At 41.9% G+C, this 16,893-nt stretch overlaps 1 protein-coding gene across 1 annotated transcript in view; it reads right to left on the minus strand.

Annotated features, from left to right (window-relative positions):
* Positions 1 to 16,893, minus strand: part of AKAP10 (A-kinase anchoring protein 10) — a 29,255-nt gene continuing 12,362 nt past the window's right edge. Inside the window, 13 exon segments of the mRNA XM_019545736.1 lie at positions 1 to 1,265; positions 2,218 to 2,313; positions 3,086 to 3,138; positions 3,721 to 3,803; positions 4,417 to 4,526; positions 6,912 to 7,088; positions 7,913 to 8,057; positions 9,295 to 9,431; positions 10,543 to 10,666; positions 11,040 to 11,124; positions 11,731 to 11,829; positions 14,314 to 14,865; positions 15,912 to 16,094. Coding sequence (XP_019401281.1) covers positions 1,260 to 1,265; positions 2,218 to 2,313; positions 3,086 to 3,138; positions 3,721 to 3,803; positions 4,417 to 4,526; positions 6,912 to 7,088; positions 7,913 to 8,057; positions 9,295 to 9,431; positions 10,543 to 10,666; positions 11,040 to 11,124; positions 11,731 to 11,829; positions 14,314 to 14,865; positions 15,912 to 16,094 — 1,850 coding nt within the window. The 3' untranslated portion in view covers positions 1 to 1,259.

A 16,893-nucleotide genomic window follows, 5' to 3' on the forward strand; every position in this document is an offset into this window, starting at 1 on the left:
TTTTTTTTTTTGCACAAGGCTAGAGAAAAAGCAAATCGGAAGAATGAAACAAAACCCCCAAACAGAAATGTTTTACAATAAAAAGACAGTGATAATGTAACGGAGTGACACCTCGAGTGCTTCGTATACTCTGCAGAATCGATTCACTGGAGATCAAAAGAACAGAAGTGCAGGACAGGGTGGCTCTTTGTTTAAATGAAAGGCTATACAAATGGCAAACGCTGAAAATAGCCACAGGGATGGGGATTAGAGGGAAGAAAGAGGCCAAGCGTCATGAAACAACAAGCCCTTCCTTAAAAACAAAGGTCTGGGAATAGATACTATACTGGTTTGAGGAGAGCAGGCTATGGAGAATGGCAACAACGCATGAGAGCAATTATTTTTTCTACTTGTAGGATGGAACAGTAAGAAAACAAAACAGTCTGCTAGGCAGAGTCTCTTCAGTGCGGCGTGCTGGACTCGGAGCAATGAATCAGGGCTGGAGAGTTGCACAGGTGAAAGACTGGACTGCAAGTCTTCTGCGTTTTAGAAGCAGGGGAACATGTGTGTTCATGTAGGTGTAAAAGCTCAGACACAGGCAGGATAAGCTACACCATCCAGTCTTCACTCCTGACCACTTTATGCCTGTCAAAACTGATGCAGGTATGAAGTAAAGTCCAGTTATCTTACAGGCAAATGCTCATCTAGTTCAAGTAAGGAAAAATAAACTCTTATAAGCTTTTTAAGATCACTCGGTTACCGTTCAACATTTCAGGTTCACAGCTCGAGTGGGTGATGTGAGGGCAGCTACCCTGAGGCCTTTGCAGTTGCACGTTAAAAAAAACAAAACAAAACATGGAACAAAAAAGTTTAGTAGTAGAACGAGAACTACAGCAAAACTTATCCCCTCCCTGGTGTGGCTCGTGTCCTGTTCCAGATAGTTTGCTTAAAATTCCTTCTGAGACAGGGTGAAGCATTAGTGAAGCCGACCAGTTTCTCAGCGATGGGTTCATGAACTGCCTCTTCATCTCTTTAAAAACCTTCATTATTGCGAATGCCACATGCACAAGGAAAACAAACGTTACTTTGCACTCTGTAGTAGAGACACAGGATTTCTCTCCTTTTTATCCTTCCTTTTAAATGAGGGAGAGATTAGCTGTCTTGGAGCAAATAGTGCTTTGTTTTCACTGGCTGTGTTAGAGAAGAATCCACTGGAAGGGAAAGTTTACTATATCTTCAAAAGCAGAAAGCCAGATTTCCTTGGTCTGGCTTTTCTAAAATCATAGCTGGAAAAGGAAACATAGGATTAAAGTTCATTCTAGACAGGACAGCCAAACACCACAGACCAAGCATGCAGTGGAAAGTCACATTTGCAAATGTTGACACCAAATAGGTGGGGAAGTTTTTGGATGAAGAAACTTCCAATGTATTGCAACTGAACTGGTTTAACCAAGTGCAGGGTATCATCTGTAGACACTTGCTAATTTTAAATGTTATTCTAAGTGACCTTTTCTTCTATTCAGATATGCCGTAAACCGTTTAATTCCAAACTGTTAAGTGAAAGTATTGTATAAATCACTCAAATATCACTGCCTCTGGTAACAGGAAGGCAGTTGCATGCTGAAGGTACAAACCTATGTTTGTGGCTTGTTTGTTAGACACTTTTTCAGTCAAGTCCCTGATGATAATGTGTAGGAGTGCATACACTCCACCGTGATCTTTGGCTTTCAGAAGTTCTGACTGACAATGCCAGCCAAGAGATTAAAGAAAAATATAGCATCAGTCAATAGCAACTGCCGCATCAACATTGTTTTGCAATGCAAACAGTCTTGTTTAGGAGTGGATGATCAGAAATGCTATTTAAAAGATAGCAAACACCTAATACATAATGGTAAGTCAAAAGGAACTGAACTAGGCTTCCCAGTCTCTTCATAACACAGATGTAGCACAGTGATAAATTTGGCAAGAAGCAGCTTCCAAGCTGTTAAACAAGTTTTATTGGTACATTAAGCAAGTGTTCTAGCATTCGTCAACTTGAAATAGCAAGGTTGAGATGGACGAAGGCACTCCAATATTGATCCAACAACAAAACAAGACAGCCCCTTTAATTAATAAGGTTCTTTAGAGACTGTGAAGGTACCAGACTCCCAAGGAAAGCATGCAAAAGCTGCTTCTTCCTACTGTCTGGCTTAAGCCAGACTGGGCAAATCAAGACTGCTGAGGTTCCCGTGCTCTTACTTTTGTAACTTTTTCCAACGGCTGGTCGTGTCGTGCCTGCTGCATGACGTCATTGACTATCATCTTTGCTATCCTCCAAGCCATCTCTTCTTGGGCCTAGGGCAAAAGGTTTTCAGGGCAAGTAGCATGAAATAGTTGTGCTGAAGTCACCCAGGCCAAACCATAGCATTAGACTAGCCATACTTTAAAGTTCTTGAGAGAGAAGCATTTACATATGCCATTTACTGAATGGAAGTAATTTTACCCTCTCTCAATCTCCGAGTCCGTGCCCTCCCTTTCTCCCCACCTTAGTTCCTTGGCTAGCATCAGTAGGAATTAAGATATATAGAGCTGGGTTATGAACTACTTCCTAGCAGCAACAGCAGCAGTGCAACTCACTTTTGTAGGGAGCCACATCAGAACGTAGCAGGGACTTCAGCTTTTAACCTGGCTGCTGCAGTCACTTTACAGTGACACTACAGAACAATACCACCCAACAACCACCATCTATACAAAATGAATGCGGCTGCCCTGTCATCTATGAACCTGAGATCCCCCCATCCCTTTTCGGCTTGTTTCCCATAAGAGGTGGCCACGATGAGCAAACCCCAGATCAGCAAACTTGGTATTTCCAATTACACTGCCAAAACCAACAGGGAATGCCAAAATGTCAGACCATTTCTCAAGTGTGTGTGGGGCAGTGTGGGGGGAAATGCCCGTTAGACTTCCTGAACTGGGCAGTGTGACCCAGGAAAGCGGCTGGGCCAGACATTCCAGTTACAAGAGAGATGCAGAGAGAAGAGTCAGGACCGAAGTGGAATTTCCCACATCCATAACCTGAATTGTAAATTCAGATTCTTCAAATAAACTGCTTGAAAATGAAGTCTACCTCATCTGTGTTTCCTTGCACCCATTTCTTCATTGCTTGTGAGAACATTGATCCTAGATGTTGAGAAAGAAGAAGCAAAATAAGACAACCAACCTCAGCCAGGCAGTTTTTACTGCCATCCCTGAAAGAGCCCTGCTGCTCTTCTAAGCCAGTGGCTGGAAGACTCACTGCTGCTTATACTGGGGTAGAGGGTAAGGGTGGGGAGGAACAGCCTGGAGAGTATGTGGAGGACTGGTTTTAAGGGGAGCCAGGATGCTCCAGGCACAGCGTCAGGCCCATTCCTCCCTCCCAGCATCCAGTCTGAAGTGCAGAGGAGAAGGACTGGCAGTGCAGGCAGGGCTAGGGAGGAAGCCTAGCCAGCAAAGCCTGCTTTCATTTTCAATGTATAGCCGTAAGGGATTTCATTATCAGCTCGGCTCTTAACAGCTTTCTACTCCTTGTTAGATTCCATCCACTGCCCAACTCCCCCCCCCCCAGACTGTCCGCCCTCCCCAGTGGAGGATGCGTCTGAAGAAAGGCCAGATTTCCTGCCTTTGCAGAGGATGGACCCCTTGAGCACCTCTCTATGGCTGCCAAAAGCAGCAGCTCTGATCCCAGCCACCTACAGAACCAAAGGAAGAAGAAAAAAGCAAAACCTTTTGATTTCTTGACATCAGGCTCTGGTTCAGACTCTCTGATAAACTGTCCGAGGTCACTGACTCGCCCAAATGTCATCTTCCTGCAGTAAGGAGCACCAGACAGAACTGGCAGGTTAGCCATGAAGTGCAATACAGAACATTACCCGTTAGCAAAGAAAGGAGAGGAGGCAGTGGGCTGATCCTGCTAATTTTGCGAGCTGGCAATGCTCAATACTCCACCTCACTGGGAAGTGCTGAGGAGCCCCTTGCAGAATTACTACCCAGTGAGATCCACTTCGAAAGGAAAAAAAAGACAGGTCCTTTAATTGGGGGTCCCAAAGCCGGAAGTGATATGTGCACTGGTTTTCAGGCCTCGTGACTGATGCTCAGCTGTCCTCCTCTCCTGGTTTAAATGAGCTGGGCTGGGCCCGTCCACTACCCCCTCCCCCAGAAGGTCAGTGCAGTGGCACTCAAGTGGGTAAGAGACCAAACTCCACTTGCACTATTCAAGGAAGAGGCCAGCTGACTTTGGGCAACACATCCAGTGTTCGGTTACCTTATGTGGCTGGCTAAAAACTTTAACTTTTCTCCTAAACCTGATTCTACTGGAACGCAGCAGCGCTACAGCTATTTACGCACACTCCTAACACAGGACGCAACAAGGATGGAACAGAGGTGAAGCGGGCTGGAAAGAATAAAGACAATGAACCTTACCCTGCATATGTTCGTTGATACAAAGTTTCTGGATCCAGACTTGCAGCATCTACAATTATTGCTTCATCAAAATTTTTCAGGATTTTAACATTAGCCTTTTTGACACTGGACTACAACAGAAATTCTAAATATTAGTGCCAAATGCAGAGAACTAACAGCTACTTAGCACATGCGACACATTAGCTCTTTTACACGCTATGAAAGAGCCTGACAGAATTTCTAAGTGGGCACAAAGATTCCTCAGCCTCCCACTGCACAACACATGGAGCCTCAAAATCAGTCTGACGTTGCTTTTAAATGGATGGTGGGAGAACAGTTACACGAACAGATTATAAAAAAAAGCCAAACGTACAATATGCGTGTCAACAAATGTATATTTAAAGATGCTTTTAAAGTATAGCTAAGTAGTTCTGTGTGTGCATGCACATAGTCATTTCCACATTGAAGATACAGAGCTCGTTACCTCTAAACCTCTTAGCAACTGAATTAATTCCTGCCCTCTACTTGGTAAGCATGCGGATTAGTCTCAGATAACGAGACAGGCTTCCAGTCAAACACGTTATGTTCTCCTGTGTACAGAAAACATTCATCCAGGCTGGATGAATTCAAGTCAAGAAAAAAAGGATCTAAGTGACAGCTGGAGAATATACACGTGCCCTGGCCCACTAACATGCTGAACCAGAACTGAAGCTTTAGTGGCAGCTGCCTCAATCAGCTATACGCAGGGTTTCTCTGCTTGGCGTATTTTAAAGTGAAGGTACACAAAAAAATCTGTTTCCAGAGACACACCACTTTGTAATGATTACTTTAATATTTATGCAACAAAATGCAACATTTTATTTATTTCTGAATGCTCTCTTTAAGCAAGGTAAATGGCAGAGACTGGCTAAGCCCCACCTGTTTGTTCTGCTTAGTCCATCTGGCAATGAAACTTTTCAAAAAAGAAAATCCAGCAGGCCAGTGAGTTGATCCTCCCCCCCAGCTAAGTGATGCCAAAAATCAACGAATTAAGAGCAGGTAACTCAATTTCTAGTTTGAGACCCTGTCTAAGACAGCATCTGAAATGAAGTCAACATCAAAACAACTGCCTTGGTTAGACAGACCAGGAGTCTTTTAGCTGGGTTTGTCCTAAAGTTGATTTCAGTGTCTGCAGTGAACTCACTTTCTGCTTCCCTGGAGTCCAGTGCTGTATACTGCCCTGTCTGATATTTGAATTACGTATGTACAGAACTAAAACTATGTTAGCAACAAGTCCAGGTTAGAAGTGAATTTGCCATTAGTCAGGAGAGTTCCTTTGACCATATCTGGGTCTGGATCCCTCTATGAAATGCTGCCACTGGGGTGGGGAAGCCAGGGGAGACATTAATGAAGACAAGGAGAAAGCTCAAGCTGAGCTACAACTAGGCTTTCACCTATGAAAGTAGCACTGAACACAGTGGAGACCCCTAGTCATTCTCAAAAGAAACCAGCCAAATAATTCAGCTGCACTCACCTCTATATGGCTCAGAGAAGAGAATTAAACTAGCTCTATTCAGTGATCATATTCTCCTAAAGAGCAGTGGGCCTTTATATCCCTAACCACAGCTTCTGTTGTGAAGTTATCTTCAACTTCACCCAATGGAGACAGAACAAGTCCACTTATCAGCACCACATGATGCAGCTCATTACAGCCACATTCCTCCCAAGACAGAGCAAGGCACCAGAACGGTTTTTCAAAGTCAGGAGAGAATATAATCTTTTCCTACCAGTCCAATCAACATAGCTACCTACCTGGAGAAAGGCAGCACAAGAGCTACAGAGACAGAAAACCAGGAACACCTGCTGTGCTAGAAGATAGCTTTGCCCTGGAAAAACCCACTTAATTCCTACACTTTTAACCCATACCTATAAACAACAACTTTGTTCCAGTAATTAATATCTTACCGTAGACAGAACCTAAGACACACAACTCGCATTGTTTAACTGTATAGCAACTGATTCAGAGTTGGTGACACAAGTCAGCATTTGCCAATAGCTACAGTAAGAAAAGGAAGGCTGGGAGAAAATGCAGTGCTGCAAACTGGGATTGTTGGAAAATAAATCGCTGTTTCTGAAGACAATGCTATAACCACTGTTGTGCTAGGAAGTGTTCCCCACTGCTTTCTAATTGTGTTTGTTCCTTTAGTCTTCAAGAATAATTTATTCTACAGCCATGTATATATTTTCTACCATCTCGAAGTGATGCATGAGTGGTATATTTTAGAAAATGGCACAACGCTGCTTAGGTTTAGCTCTACATACTGCATCATATTTTTAAAGTAATTGCTTTTATTGATTTCAGAAAGATGTGAAAGTGGAAGCAACGTTTCTTACTGTGAGAGATTTTAAAAGGATAGACAAATGTTAATGTGAAACTTATGCCTCATGAAAGCGTCCCCTTAATACATGCCAGTTTTGCTATCGTAACAGAATACTGACTACATCTGGTATTAGGATGGAAGTAAAGAAATCCCTACCTGGGAGGCAGAGCCTTCAGGGCCACCTGTGTGAGAGTCATTGTCAGGAGTGCTATGAGGGCCTTGAAGAGTTAGTGCAATATTCCCTCCTGCAAATTCATCTCCTCGTACTGAATGGATGAGATCATTCAAGTATTTGTAATAAAGGTTGCTGGACAAGAAGCCAGGTAAAAAAACCTAGAGAAACAAAGGGAGTTTCTTTTATTGATGACAGGCGCAGAACATTTCAATCAGATGGCTAGCATGACACTCAGGACAGAGAATGGACATCTGACCATACTTGGAAGCTAAAGGCTTATACGGTTATAGAAGCTATTAGGAGAATGAGTCCTTGCATGGACCTTTAAATCACAGAACCAAAGGTGCCCCCCACCCAACTCATTCAAGAATAGCAGTTGCCCTACTCTAAATTCACATTATACTTAAATTTGATTTAAATGTAAAAACTCTCTACTATTAAATTCTTGTTTCAGTCTCTGAAGATGTTGTGCATTTGTCCCTTGCAAAAAGTCTGGCTCTACCCTGGTAAGACGAAACTCTTTGCTACATTACTCATAAATTTTTAGCAACTCTAAAAAAACAAACCAAACCACTATCCACTGGATTTGAATATGCTGAATAGTATCAGTTATGCTGCAGCTACACAACTAGCAAGACATTAAAAAGGACCTCTTAATGACCAACTGTTGATATTTGAACAGGCCACCTTCTGTAAGTCGCATAGGTGGACAGAGGCAAAATGAGGAAAGGAGGGTGTCCAGAGGGAAACAGTTTATCAAATCCATTAGCTTGCAGGACAAGTCTTCTTTTTGCTTGGACCATTTAAAACAGAAGTGACAAAGCACCCTAGCAAGTTTATGGAACAATCCTAACCAACCCGTTTGCTCCCAAAGTGATCAACCAGAAGACCAGACAAAAATTAGAAAAGGGAAAAGGCAATCCATGACTGATACTCTGGCACTTTTTTCAGCTTCCAAGGTTTTCCGAAAAAGCACTCTCACCTTCTCCATGGTAGTCCAGGCCTGCCGTAAGGGAGTAGTAAAACAGTTCGGGAGCGGGCCTCCTTCCCTGCAGATATTGGATTCAATTTCTAATCGCACAGAGTCATCAAACCCAAGAGGATGCGTAGCTTGAAGGGAGAAGTACCTGCAGCACAGAAGAGTGGAAGAACGCAACACAAAAGTGTTTCCAGACTTTTCAGACAGGCAAAATCTGTCCTTTCCACAGACCGTGATCAATCAGGTTATGGCCACTAGATGGTGCTGGCTTCAAAATGTACAACTGAAAAAAGTCTAGGGAAAGAGATCCTTGAAGCAAGGACACAAGTTGTTCTTATCCTCACCTAATGCAAGAGTAAATGGAATAAAGTACATTATATGATGACTGATAGGCAGTGCAACATTCACAGCATTATAAAGCAGATGGAGGCAGGCAAAACCCTTAAGAAACTTTCACTTGATTTTAATTGCATTAAGCAACTGATTTCAGGGATTTTGAGGACACTGCTAATTAGAAATTGCCGCAGAACGGTTTCCTCTTTTACTAGCTATCAGTCCCTACTGAGCAGGAAATAAATTCAGCACAGCTTGGGGTCAGGGGTAACACCTTTAAAACAAGCCTCTTCAAAAGCACCTTTGATTATTTTTATTCAGTTAGGTAATTACATAGTTAAAAGCAACATGCAAAAGGGAAGCAGATAAGTTATATGGCTGGGGCCTGGTTTTGCTTCTTTATTACATCCAAGAAGTTTATTTTTCCCCCCTTTTCTTTCTTTCTTTTTTTTACGAAACAAGTTTTCTTGGAAAATCTTTTGAAATTGCAAAAATAAATTTTGTCCTACCCGTTTTCCTGGAGGACTCCTAGGAAGATTAGTGGGAAGCTCTCTCAGCCTTCTGCTGAAAGAGGGAGGGTGTCTGAATTGTTATTAAAGAGTTTCTCTTTCACCAGTATATCTGAACCCCCTTTTTACCCCTTTTAAAATACAGAACAAATGCATGTCTAACAAATCCTTCCCCTCCCACTGCCCAGCACTTCAGATATTGTAAGGTCAGTTTTGACAAGCATCCAGAGAGTCCTTCAGCAAAAATGAGGCAGACAAGAGTGAGTATTCTGATGTAATGAGAAGAGCAACTGGAAAAATTTCTCAAAAGCTTTTTGTGCATGACCTTTTTCATTCCTCATGCTCAGTTTCACTGAGCACACACTTTGGAGGTCTCCTCAAAAAACAGGCTTTCCAAGCATGTATGTCTCACCCTTTTTACACCAAGCACCCAAGAACGCAAGACGTACTTGGAAACGGATCCTTGTATGCAGGGTGATGCATGCAAGCACAGGATTAATCAGAACAGGGTTGTGGAAGCAAACAACCAGGAGAACGACTCACTTGTCATACAAGATCATGGCATCATTCTGTGCCTCCTGACCATCATACTGGCCCTTTTTGGCAGCAAGCTGAGACTGGAAGTTATCTGCTGCCAACCAGAACTGTAATATATTAACTGCATCTTCCTTCTCCATGTACTAGAAAGGAAATTAAGAAATGTGAAATAACCTTTACAGAAAAATTAAAGCAGAGACTTTAGCCAAGAAGTAGAAGGGGAACACAGGAGACCTGCTCCCTTTTCAAATTCACTTTTATTTAAAACATAATTCATGCATATACAACTGTTATCAGGGCAGATGCCATGTAGGCTTCTGGATGCTCAGATGTATTGTTATACAAAGCAGGGATTAAGTCTGTCTACATGTGTCAATTAAAAACACAAAGCAGAAATCATTAACAAAAGAACAGGCAAACACACTTCACTGTTTGGCTCACAGATGATTCTTAGTTGATTACAAATACCTGTGTCAGACTAAAAAAGACAGAGGAACACAGAAAATCATTTTACACCCTGTATAACTTATCTCAACAGAACACTGAACACAGCATGGCCTCCAGGCAGCCTACCCTGCTGCTCCAAGATATGTGTCCATGTCGCCTGTACCGCTCACTACCCTATTCAGGCAGTTTTGCCCCATTGGCATGCTGCATTCCCCAAGCCTAGCAGGCAGTGCCACTCTGAAAGCACTCCAGATTCACATGTTCACCCTGCCATGTGAACATTTTGGCATGATGTTATCCTCATATGAACCTAGAGGTTTTGAACTTGACACCACAATGACCAACACTAGCAACCTGCCTCAGGCATCCAGTAAATGCTTCACTGGGCAAAATAATTAAACAACTAAAAGCCCAGACAACAAACAATTCTTCCCATTAACAGCTTAATTTGCAGGAAGATAATGGTCTCACTCAGTTATAAAAATTCTTGGTACTTCCAGGCTCTCAAAGTGCTTTATTGACACTGAGACTACTAGCACCTTATGTGGCAAGAGAATAAATTATTGCAGGCAAAGCCTTGCTTCAAAGCAAAGAGACATTGCTACAATGGATTACTTTAACTTGGAGAAGAACTGTATGAAGGCTTAGTCTAAATTCCATTACAAAAGTCAGCACATCTGCAACAACTGCACAGATGGACAGGAAGCAGTTTACTGCAGTTTTCTCCAGAACACTCATCAGTGTTTTCTAGTATACAGAGCTCTCTGTTCCAGCTTTTATAACACGCATGGCTTTATTGTACCATACCTCTGAGAAATAGAACAGTGCTGATTCACAGAAGAGTATGTCAGCCAGGTAAACAGTCCCACTGGTCAGCACCTCAATCTGGTATTTACAGAAGTGGTGACTTCGCAAGAATTCACTAAAGTGCCTGCGCGTGAACAGAACAATAACGATCAACTATCAGGAACCAAAAGCAGACACGACACTTCATAAATAAAATCTGATCCTTGCCTCAAGCCTCTTATAAATTGAGCAGACAGAAAACAGGTGAGTGCAGGATATCGGTAAGAATGGAAAGAGGCTAAGTTTCTAGCTGTGGCATTTAGTAAAATACCTCACCGAAACAATCTTGAGAATGTACTGAGCACGAGAGGAGGTAGTTTTTTGTATGACAAATGACTTGGCATAGTTAAAATCTTTCCCTAATGTCTGCACGTATGGAGGTATAAATCCTTATCTTTATGGAAGTGCGTTTAGCGAAAGAACACACATAATGAAACCAAACCATGAAATCAACTTACTCTTGTTCCATTGCATTAAACACTATTGACTGTGCTGTAACAAAGCAGTTAGGATCCACTTGTCCGTCTTCCCCACAAATCTTTGCTATAAAAGAGACCAGACTGAATTTAGTATACATTTGGTTTTATTCAGCTGACAGACATGAGTAGAAACAAATCTATTTAAAAAAAACAAGTTCAAACCAACTGGCATTAGCCAGTTCTAACAGCGCAAATACAAGACAGTATATTTTATTACACTATAAAAACTATAGCGCTAAAGTTGTTCATAAAATAAGAAGAAAGACCTTGCTGACAGGGACTCAGCAGATCCAGATTTTACTCGTGGCATAATCAGGCACACATTCCCATTTCCTACCAGTAAACTGGAGATTATAATACTTCTGCAGTGCAGAATGGCATTAAGAGGGCAAATCCATTGGTGTTTGTGAAGTGCTCATATGCTACAGCAATAAGCAGCAGAGGGATCAAGGGATTCTGTGGTACTTTGGTATATTTTACCATCTTTTTATTGCTGATGTCACGAACCTATAAGAATTAAGCACGTCTGCTGGCACAACAAAAGTTCTGGGGCACAACCAATAGCTTAGTTTTGGGGTTTTTTTCCTTTGGAGCAAGGGGGGCAGGGGAGGCAAAATTAACACACAGTGCGGTCGAGCCAAATCTTCAACATTAAACGGTACGTTCTTACCCACTATATCATTTCTCATTGCTTCTGTAATAGGAATTGGTTTAGCAGCATCTGGAGAAATATATTTGGTAAAAGTATTAACTGCATCCCGTTCTATACCTAAAGGGAGGAAACACATTGAGCTTTAAATTTATTGATATAGAGAGAAAAAAAGGTAAGCATTTGCTTTTCAGAACAGCAAGAACCCAATTTAAGAGTATCCATCAATCCTCTCATCTTCCCTCCACACTTCATTCACTATTTCACCTTCCTAATATCAATTTTCATCATGACAACCCTGGCTCTGCCCAGATCACATCATGCTCTGGGCCACTAGAAGGAATACTCTGGGGATCAACTGATGGGACAGAATAGAGACACAACCCTCAATACCCATCAGATAGGCCAACAACACTGCAACAGTGGCACACCAGTACCTCGTATACATGCTTTGGAAGTAAGAAACCCAAGAAAACTCCCAAGTTCTAGCCCTCAGGACAGCAGGGCAGAAAGCTGCTGCATTACTGTGGAATTTTAGCATTTTTAATGGAGGTTCTCTAGTAAAAAGATCAATACATTCATCTTCTGTTTTTCGTCAGTGCTGTTGCCCCAAACTCATATAGAAAGGGAAACTTACTGAAATAATGAAAATGTTACAATATACAACCTTTGAAAGAAAGTAGTCAAAAAAACAGTTCCATTACCAAGCTATGCAATGTCAGACATTTCTCTTTAGCTTGGCATTACTAATACAAAGTGCATTTGCTTTTAGTTTCAGAGAGGAAGCTTGCTTAAAAGGTCTATTTCTATTATTAAAAAATGGAGGCAAAGAGCCCATAAATATAACCAATTAAAACTAGACTAATTACACAGTTTGAATAATACAAACAGCCGTAGATCTATTTTACAACCTTCTATTTCACTGAGGTGCACTGCAGGAAAAACAGTTTTGTTATTAAATACATAACCACAAAAATATACTTTCATTTAACTTCAGGGAATTTAAACATAAATCCAGTTTCCCCAGATCAAATGACTTTGGTAGGCCATTCTTTGTACTGCATTTGAGAGAAAGCAGCATAGAACTGTTTACTTTTTTTGACACACCTTTCTACTGGCAACTGGAAATTATTCCAAAATATAAACTGGGGTGAACAGACCATTTTACATGTTCATGCTGTTCTGAGACAGGCACTATGTACAAGCTTCAAGTACAATAACAGTTCTTCCCGTTGTACAAAAAGAGAAATAAATATTTTCATTACATTTAAAAATATACATACGATGGCCATTTAACTAGTTTTTAAGCTTCCGTTTAGCAAGAGGTCAAAAGAGCCCCGTAACAACACTCTGGATTTTCTACCAATCTTGAAAACATTGCCTGATGTTTTTGTCATTATGCCCGAGGCCCGCTAGGCTGCTTTAAACAAACAAACAAAAAAAACACAACAACGATTCAGTTCCTGCAATTTTTTTGTTCCATAACAGCAACTAGAGGCCTCATTCAGGATGAACACAGTAATATTTTAGATGCTGGAGAGATGTATGATAAATCCTCCCAAGCTCCAAAGCCCTTCCAACCTAACTACATGAGAGAGAAAGGGCAGAAGCAAGAATCATGTAAAATCTAGTATTTCTCTGAGGAGATGAGAAAAGGAACTTAATGATATTGGTGCATACAACCATGGGTAAGGAGTCTCTCACCCCAACACGTGCCCCCGTGCAATGTACAGCTGGGCTACCACTGCAATGACTGCTTCATTTCAAAGACTACCCAGGTAGGAACAGGGACTCTAGCTGATGTCAAGATGCGATGGTGTTGGAGTCTGTTTGACAGCACAATATGTAAATACACAGATTTTTTGAAGAGCCCGGCTTATTCCAAAGACGCAAGTCATTTAATGTAAATGCTCACCTATGCGGCATCTTAAAAGTTCCTACTTTCAAAAACATACATTTTTTTCAATTCTTGCTGCCAAGAATATATTCTAAAAGGTGGAACAGCTGAACAGACCTGCAAGAATCCACTCTCTTTTCATCACGATGGTTTCCAGGCTCACCAACGAGGGCTTCCTCTTGTGCTTTCAAGAAAAGTTGTTTCTTAAAGCGATTTGTGTTTGTTAAAGGGACCCTTTAGTTTCCTCTCCAAACACATGGCCAGCCACTCTCCCATCAATGGAAGGCGCACAAGTCCATGAATACCCAAGCCACCCATGAATCTATAAGCCAGATCTTTTAATTTTAAGATTGATCCACCCTCCATTTATGCCATCTCCTTGGGCAAGTTGCTTTTGTAGGAAGCAGAGCAAGCAAGACTAGAAAATCCGCAACTTAGGTCATTAAGAATCTGAATTAATAAATCTAGTCCAAGAATCTGAAACTTTGATTAAGGAGTATGTAGTATCCTTCTTCTCTGCTAATGTGACAAGTTATTAAATTGGCAATGAATTAGCCGTTTTCTTTAAGTAGGGTGAAATGTGTGTTGGCAAAGTACGTGAAAGACATTTAGAATATTTTGTGTCGTTCCTACTGGTTTACTCACCCTCTGCTTGAGCGCACGTGACTGAGGAACTGAGCATGCACGAGATTAAGTGACACACTTACTTTTCATTAGTTTTCCTGACAAGTCTTTTAGTGCAGAAGAGGGGCTGTTTCTGTTTGATACTGTAAGCTTGGAAGGCTCTTGTTCAGCTGGAAGAAAATGGGTCCCTGCTTCAGATTTTCCAAAATGAAGGACACCAGCACTGTCACTATGCTGGCTTGAAAGCACGTGGTTCTGAACGTTGCTAGTTCTATAATTCTTGGTTGTTGCCGCTCTTTTGCTCAGGAGCAGGTGGACTGCGCCAGAATCCTCCAATCTTTCATCAAGCAAATCAGTTGGAGAAGATACCATGGCTTCCAGCTGTTTAGAGGGAGACACTGGCTCTGCCAACGAACTCTGTTTGACGGTGTTCAAGCTATGTGCTCTGATGCGGGACCATGACGTGGAGTGAAAGCTTTCAGCCTCTAACCAGAATTTAACCAAATGTTCCATTCTACGCAGTTCCATAAACTGGATAAAATAAGGGAGAGCAACACTGTCTTGCAAGACTTGTTCAAGAGTCTTTGAAAGGCTTGATTTGGTCTCTTGAGCCTGATAATTCAGACACGATCGCCCTGAAGAAAACACATCAGAAGAAATTAGAGCTTTATAAAACTGCTATTCTGGTACCTAACCAAAATGCACTAGCAGAGACGGGGCTTCTGAAGCCCCACATAAAAGCCTGAGGCAAAAAGCCTCTTCTACCAACCAGCAAATAGAAAGTAGATTGGTGTATCACTTTAAAAGCATTTTCTACCTGACCCTATTCTTAAATGGACAAACATCTGACTGTTCAACCAGTGTACCAAGGACCTGTGCCCAAAGAGGCCTTACGCAAGTAATCCCAGGCATGCAGCAAGGGGTTGAGAGATCATGTGAGGTAGAAGGGAAAGCCGATCTGCCCACACCGTGGTTTGCTCGACTTCCTACAACCCACATCCTATGCTTGCACGCACTGAAAACTGACAGAGCCACTCTACTCATCACCTTTACTTTCCCCAACAAAACTCAGCCTGTGTGTACAAGTCCTTAGGGAATCCACGGACAGTACTTCAGACTGAATGTGCCTCTGTTCACATGCTGCACCATTATTCATTAGCACAACTGGTGCATAATGGGCAGTACATTTAGCAGCATCACAAGAGCTAATAGGATGCTTGCTGAACGTGGCTAGCGCAACGAGGAAACCGAACAGAAAAACGGTTGCTTTTTGCCGGTGGTTATTTTACTTCCAAATGCATCTAGCTGGTGAGATATTGGTAAGCATTCTCTTGACTTGCTGGGCAAATCTCACTGCATTTTGCCTGCTGCGTATAAACAGCTTGGTTCACAGAGGTTAGTAAGCACTCTGCAAGATTATTCTTCTGCGCTAGTTTTAGGCTAAAACAAACAAGACATTTTTACAATGGGTGCCTTGCAAAGCCAGCTGCTCTGATGTTGCAGTGGGTCCCTTTAGCTGCAGTGGCCTCTACTATAGGCTCCTGGCTGGGAGCTGCAAACTCCAAGCCTCAGTGTAAAACATACTAAGCTCAAAATAACCTCGTGGTAGTGAGCTGCAAAGATGCTATGTACAGAATATGCAGGCACGACTGACTGTAATAACCAAGAGCAGAAATCTTACCTAAGTCTCCAAAATGAGCAGCCTCCATGTGACTCGGCTGCTTCTTAAGAGCAGCTGTCCGACTGCTAGAAAAAGAGTCCATGCTGGCGGAGATGGCATTAATTGCCACATGGCTTGGTCCAGCAGCCTCCAGCAAGGCATGGTTTCTAGTGCTTCTCTGAGGGGAATGTACTGGTATTGCAGCTGGAATCAAGACAAGACCGATTAAAAAAAAAAAAAAAGAGAAAATATGACCTTTTCTGTGCAGCGCTGCATGCTAAATATCAGAGGACTTGGAAATTATATTCAGCTCGATCCTTCATATGAAAACACCATGTTATTGCTTCATGGCAGTACTTGCTACAGTAAACACGCCAGAAATAAGAGGGCTTCTCCACATTAATAAGATCCTTTAAGTCTGATTATAGGAGAACCTGCCTCCCCCATCCACACTTGTTCACAGATAAGCCAAAAACTCCAAAATGAAGTTCATGTAAGGAATAGCAATTCTCAAAATCTGCCCTGTTCATTTACAAGTGCTGCCACAGTTGTCTTAGGTTTTTCCAATAATGTGACAATACAGGGACATCAGCTACGTCATTCAAGATCTGCAGATCTATTTCTCTTCCTCCTTTTGAAAGCTTTTAACATGGCAAGACTGACAATGCTATGAATCTCTCTATGAACTTTAACAGGAATATTTAACTTTTCCAAAATTCTTTATCTTTGATTGCTGCTGGAGAGTACAGTAAGCAGCACCGAACAAAGAAAATGATATGCAGAATGTAAGTATTAGTTTCAAAAACTGCTGTAGTCCTTTTCAGAACAAGGTTCATGTTGGCTGCCTGAATCCGAGCAGAAATAAGACAAAAGTCATGTTTCCATCACAAGCAAGCATTTCTTTCACAGGCCTAAGCGGCTTACTCCTAAATAGCTATAGAGAACACACACACACACACACACACACACACACACACACACACACACACACACACACACACAC

Source organism: Crocodylus porosus, unplaced genomic scaffold, assembly GCF_001723895.1.
Source record: "Crocodylus porosus isolate Cpor-Errol unplaced genomic scaffold, CroPor_comp1, whole genome shotgun sequence".
Classification (NCBI taxonomy): domain Eukaryota; kingdom Metazoa; phylum Chordata; order Crocodylia; family Crocodylidae; genus Crocodylus; species Crocodylus porosus.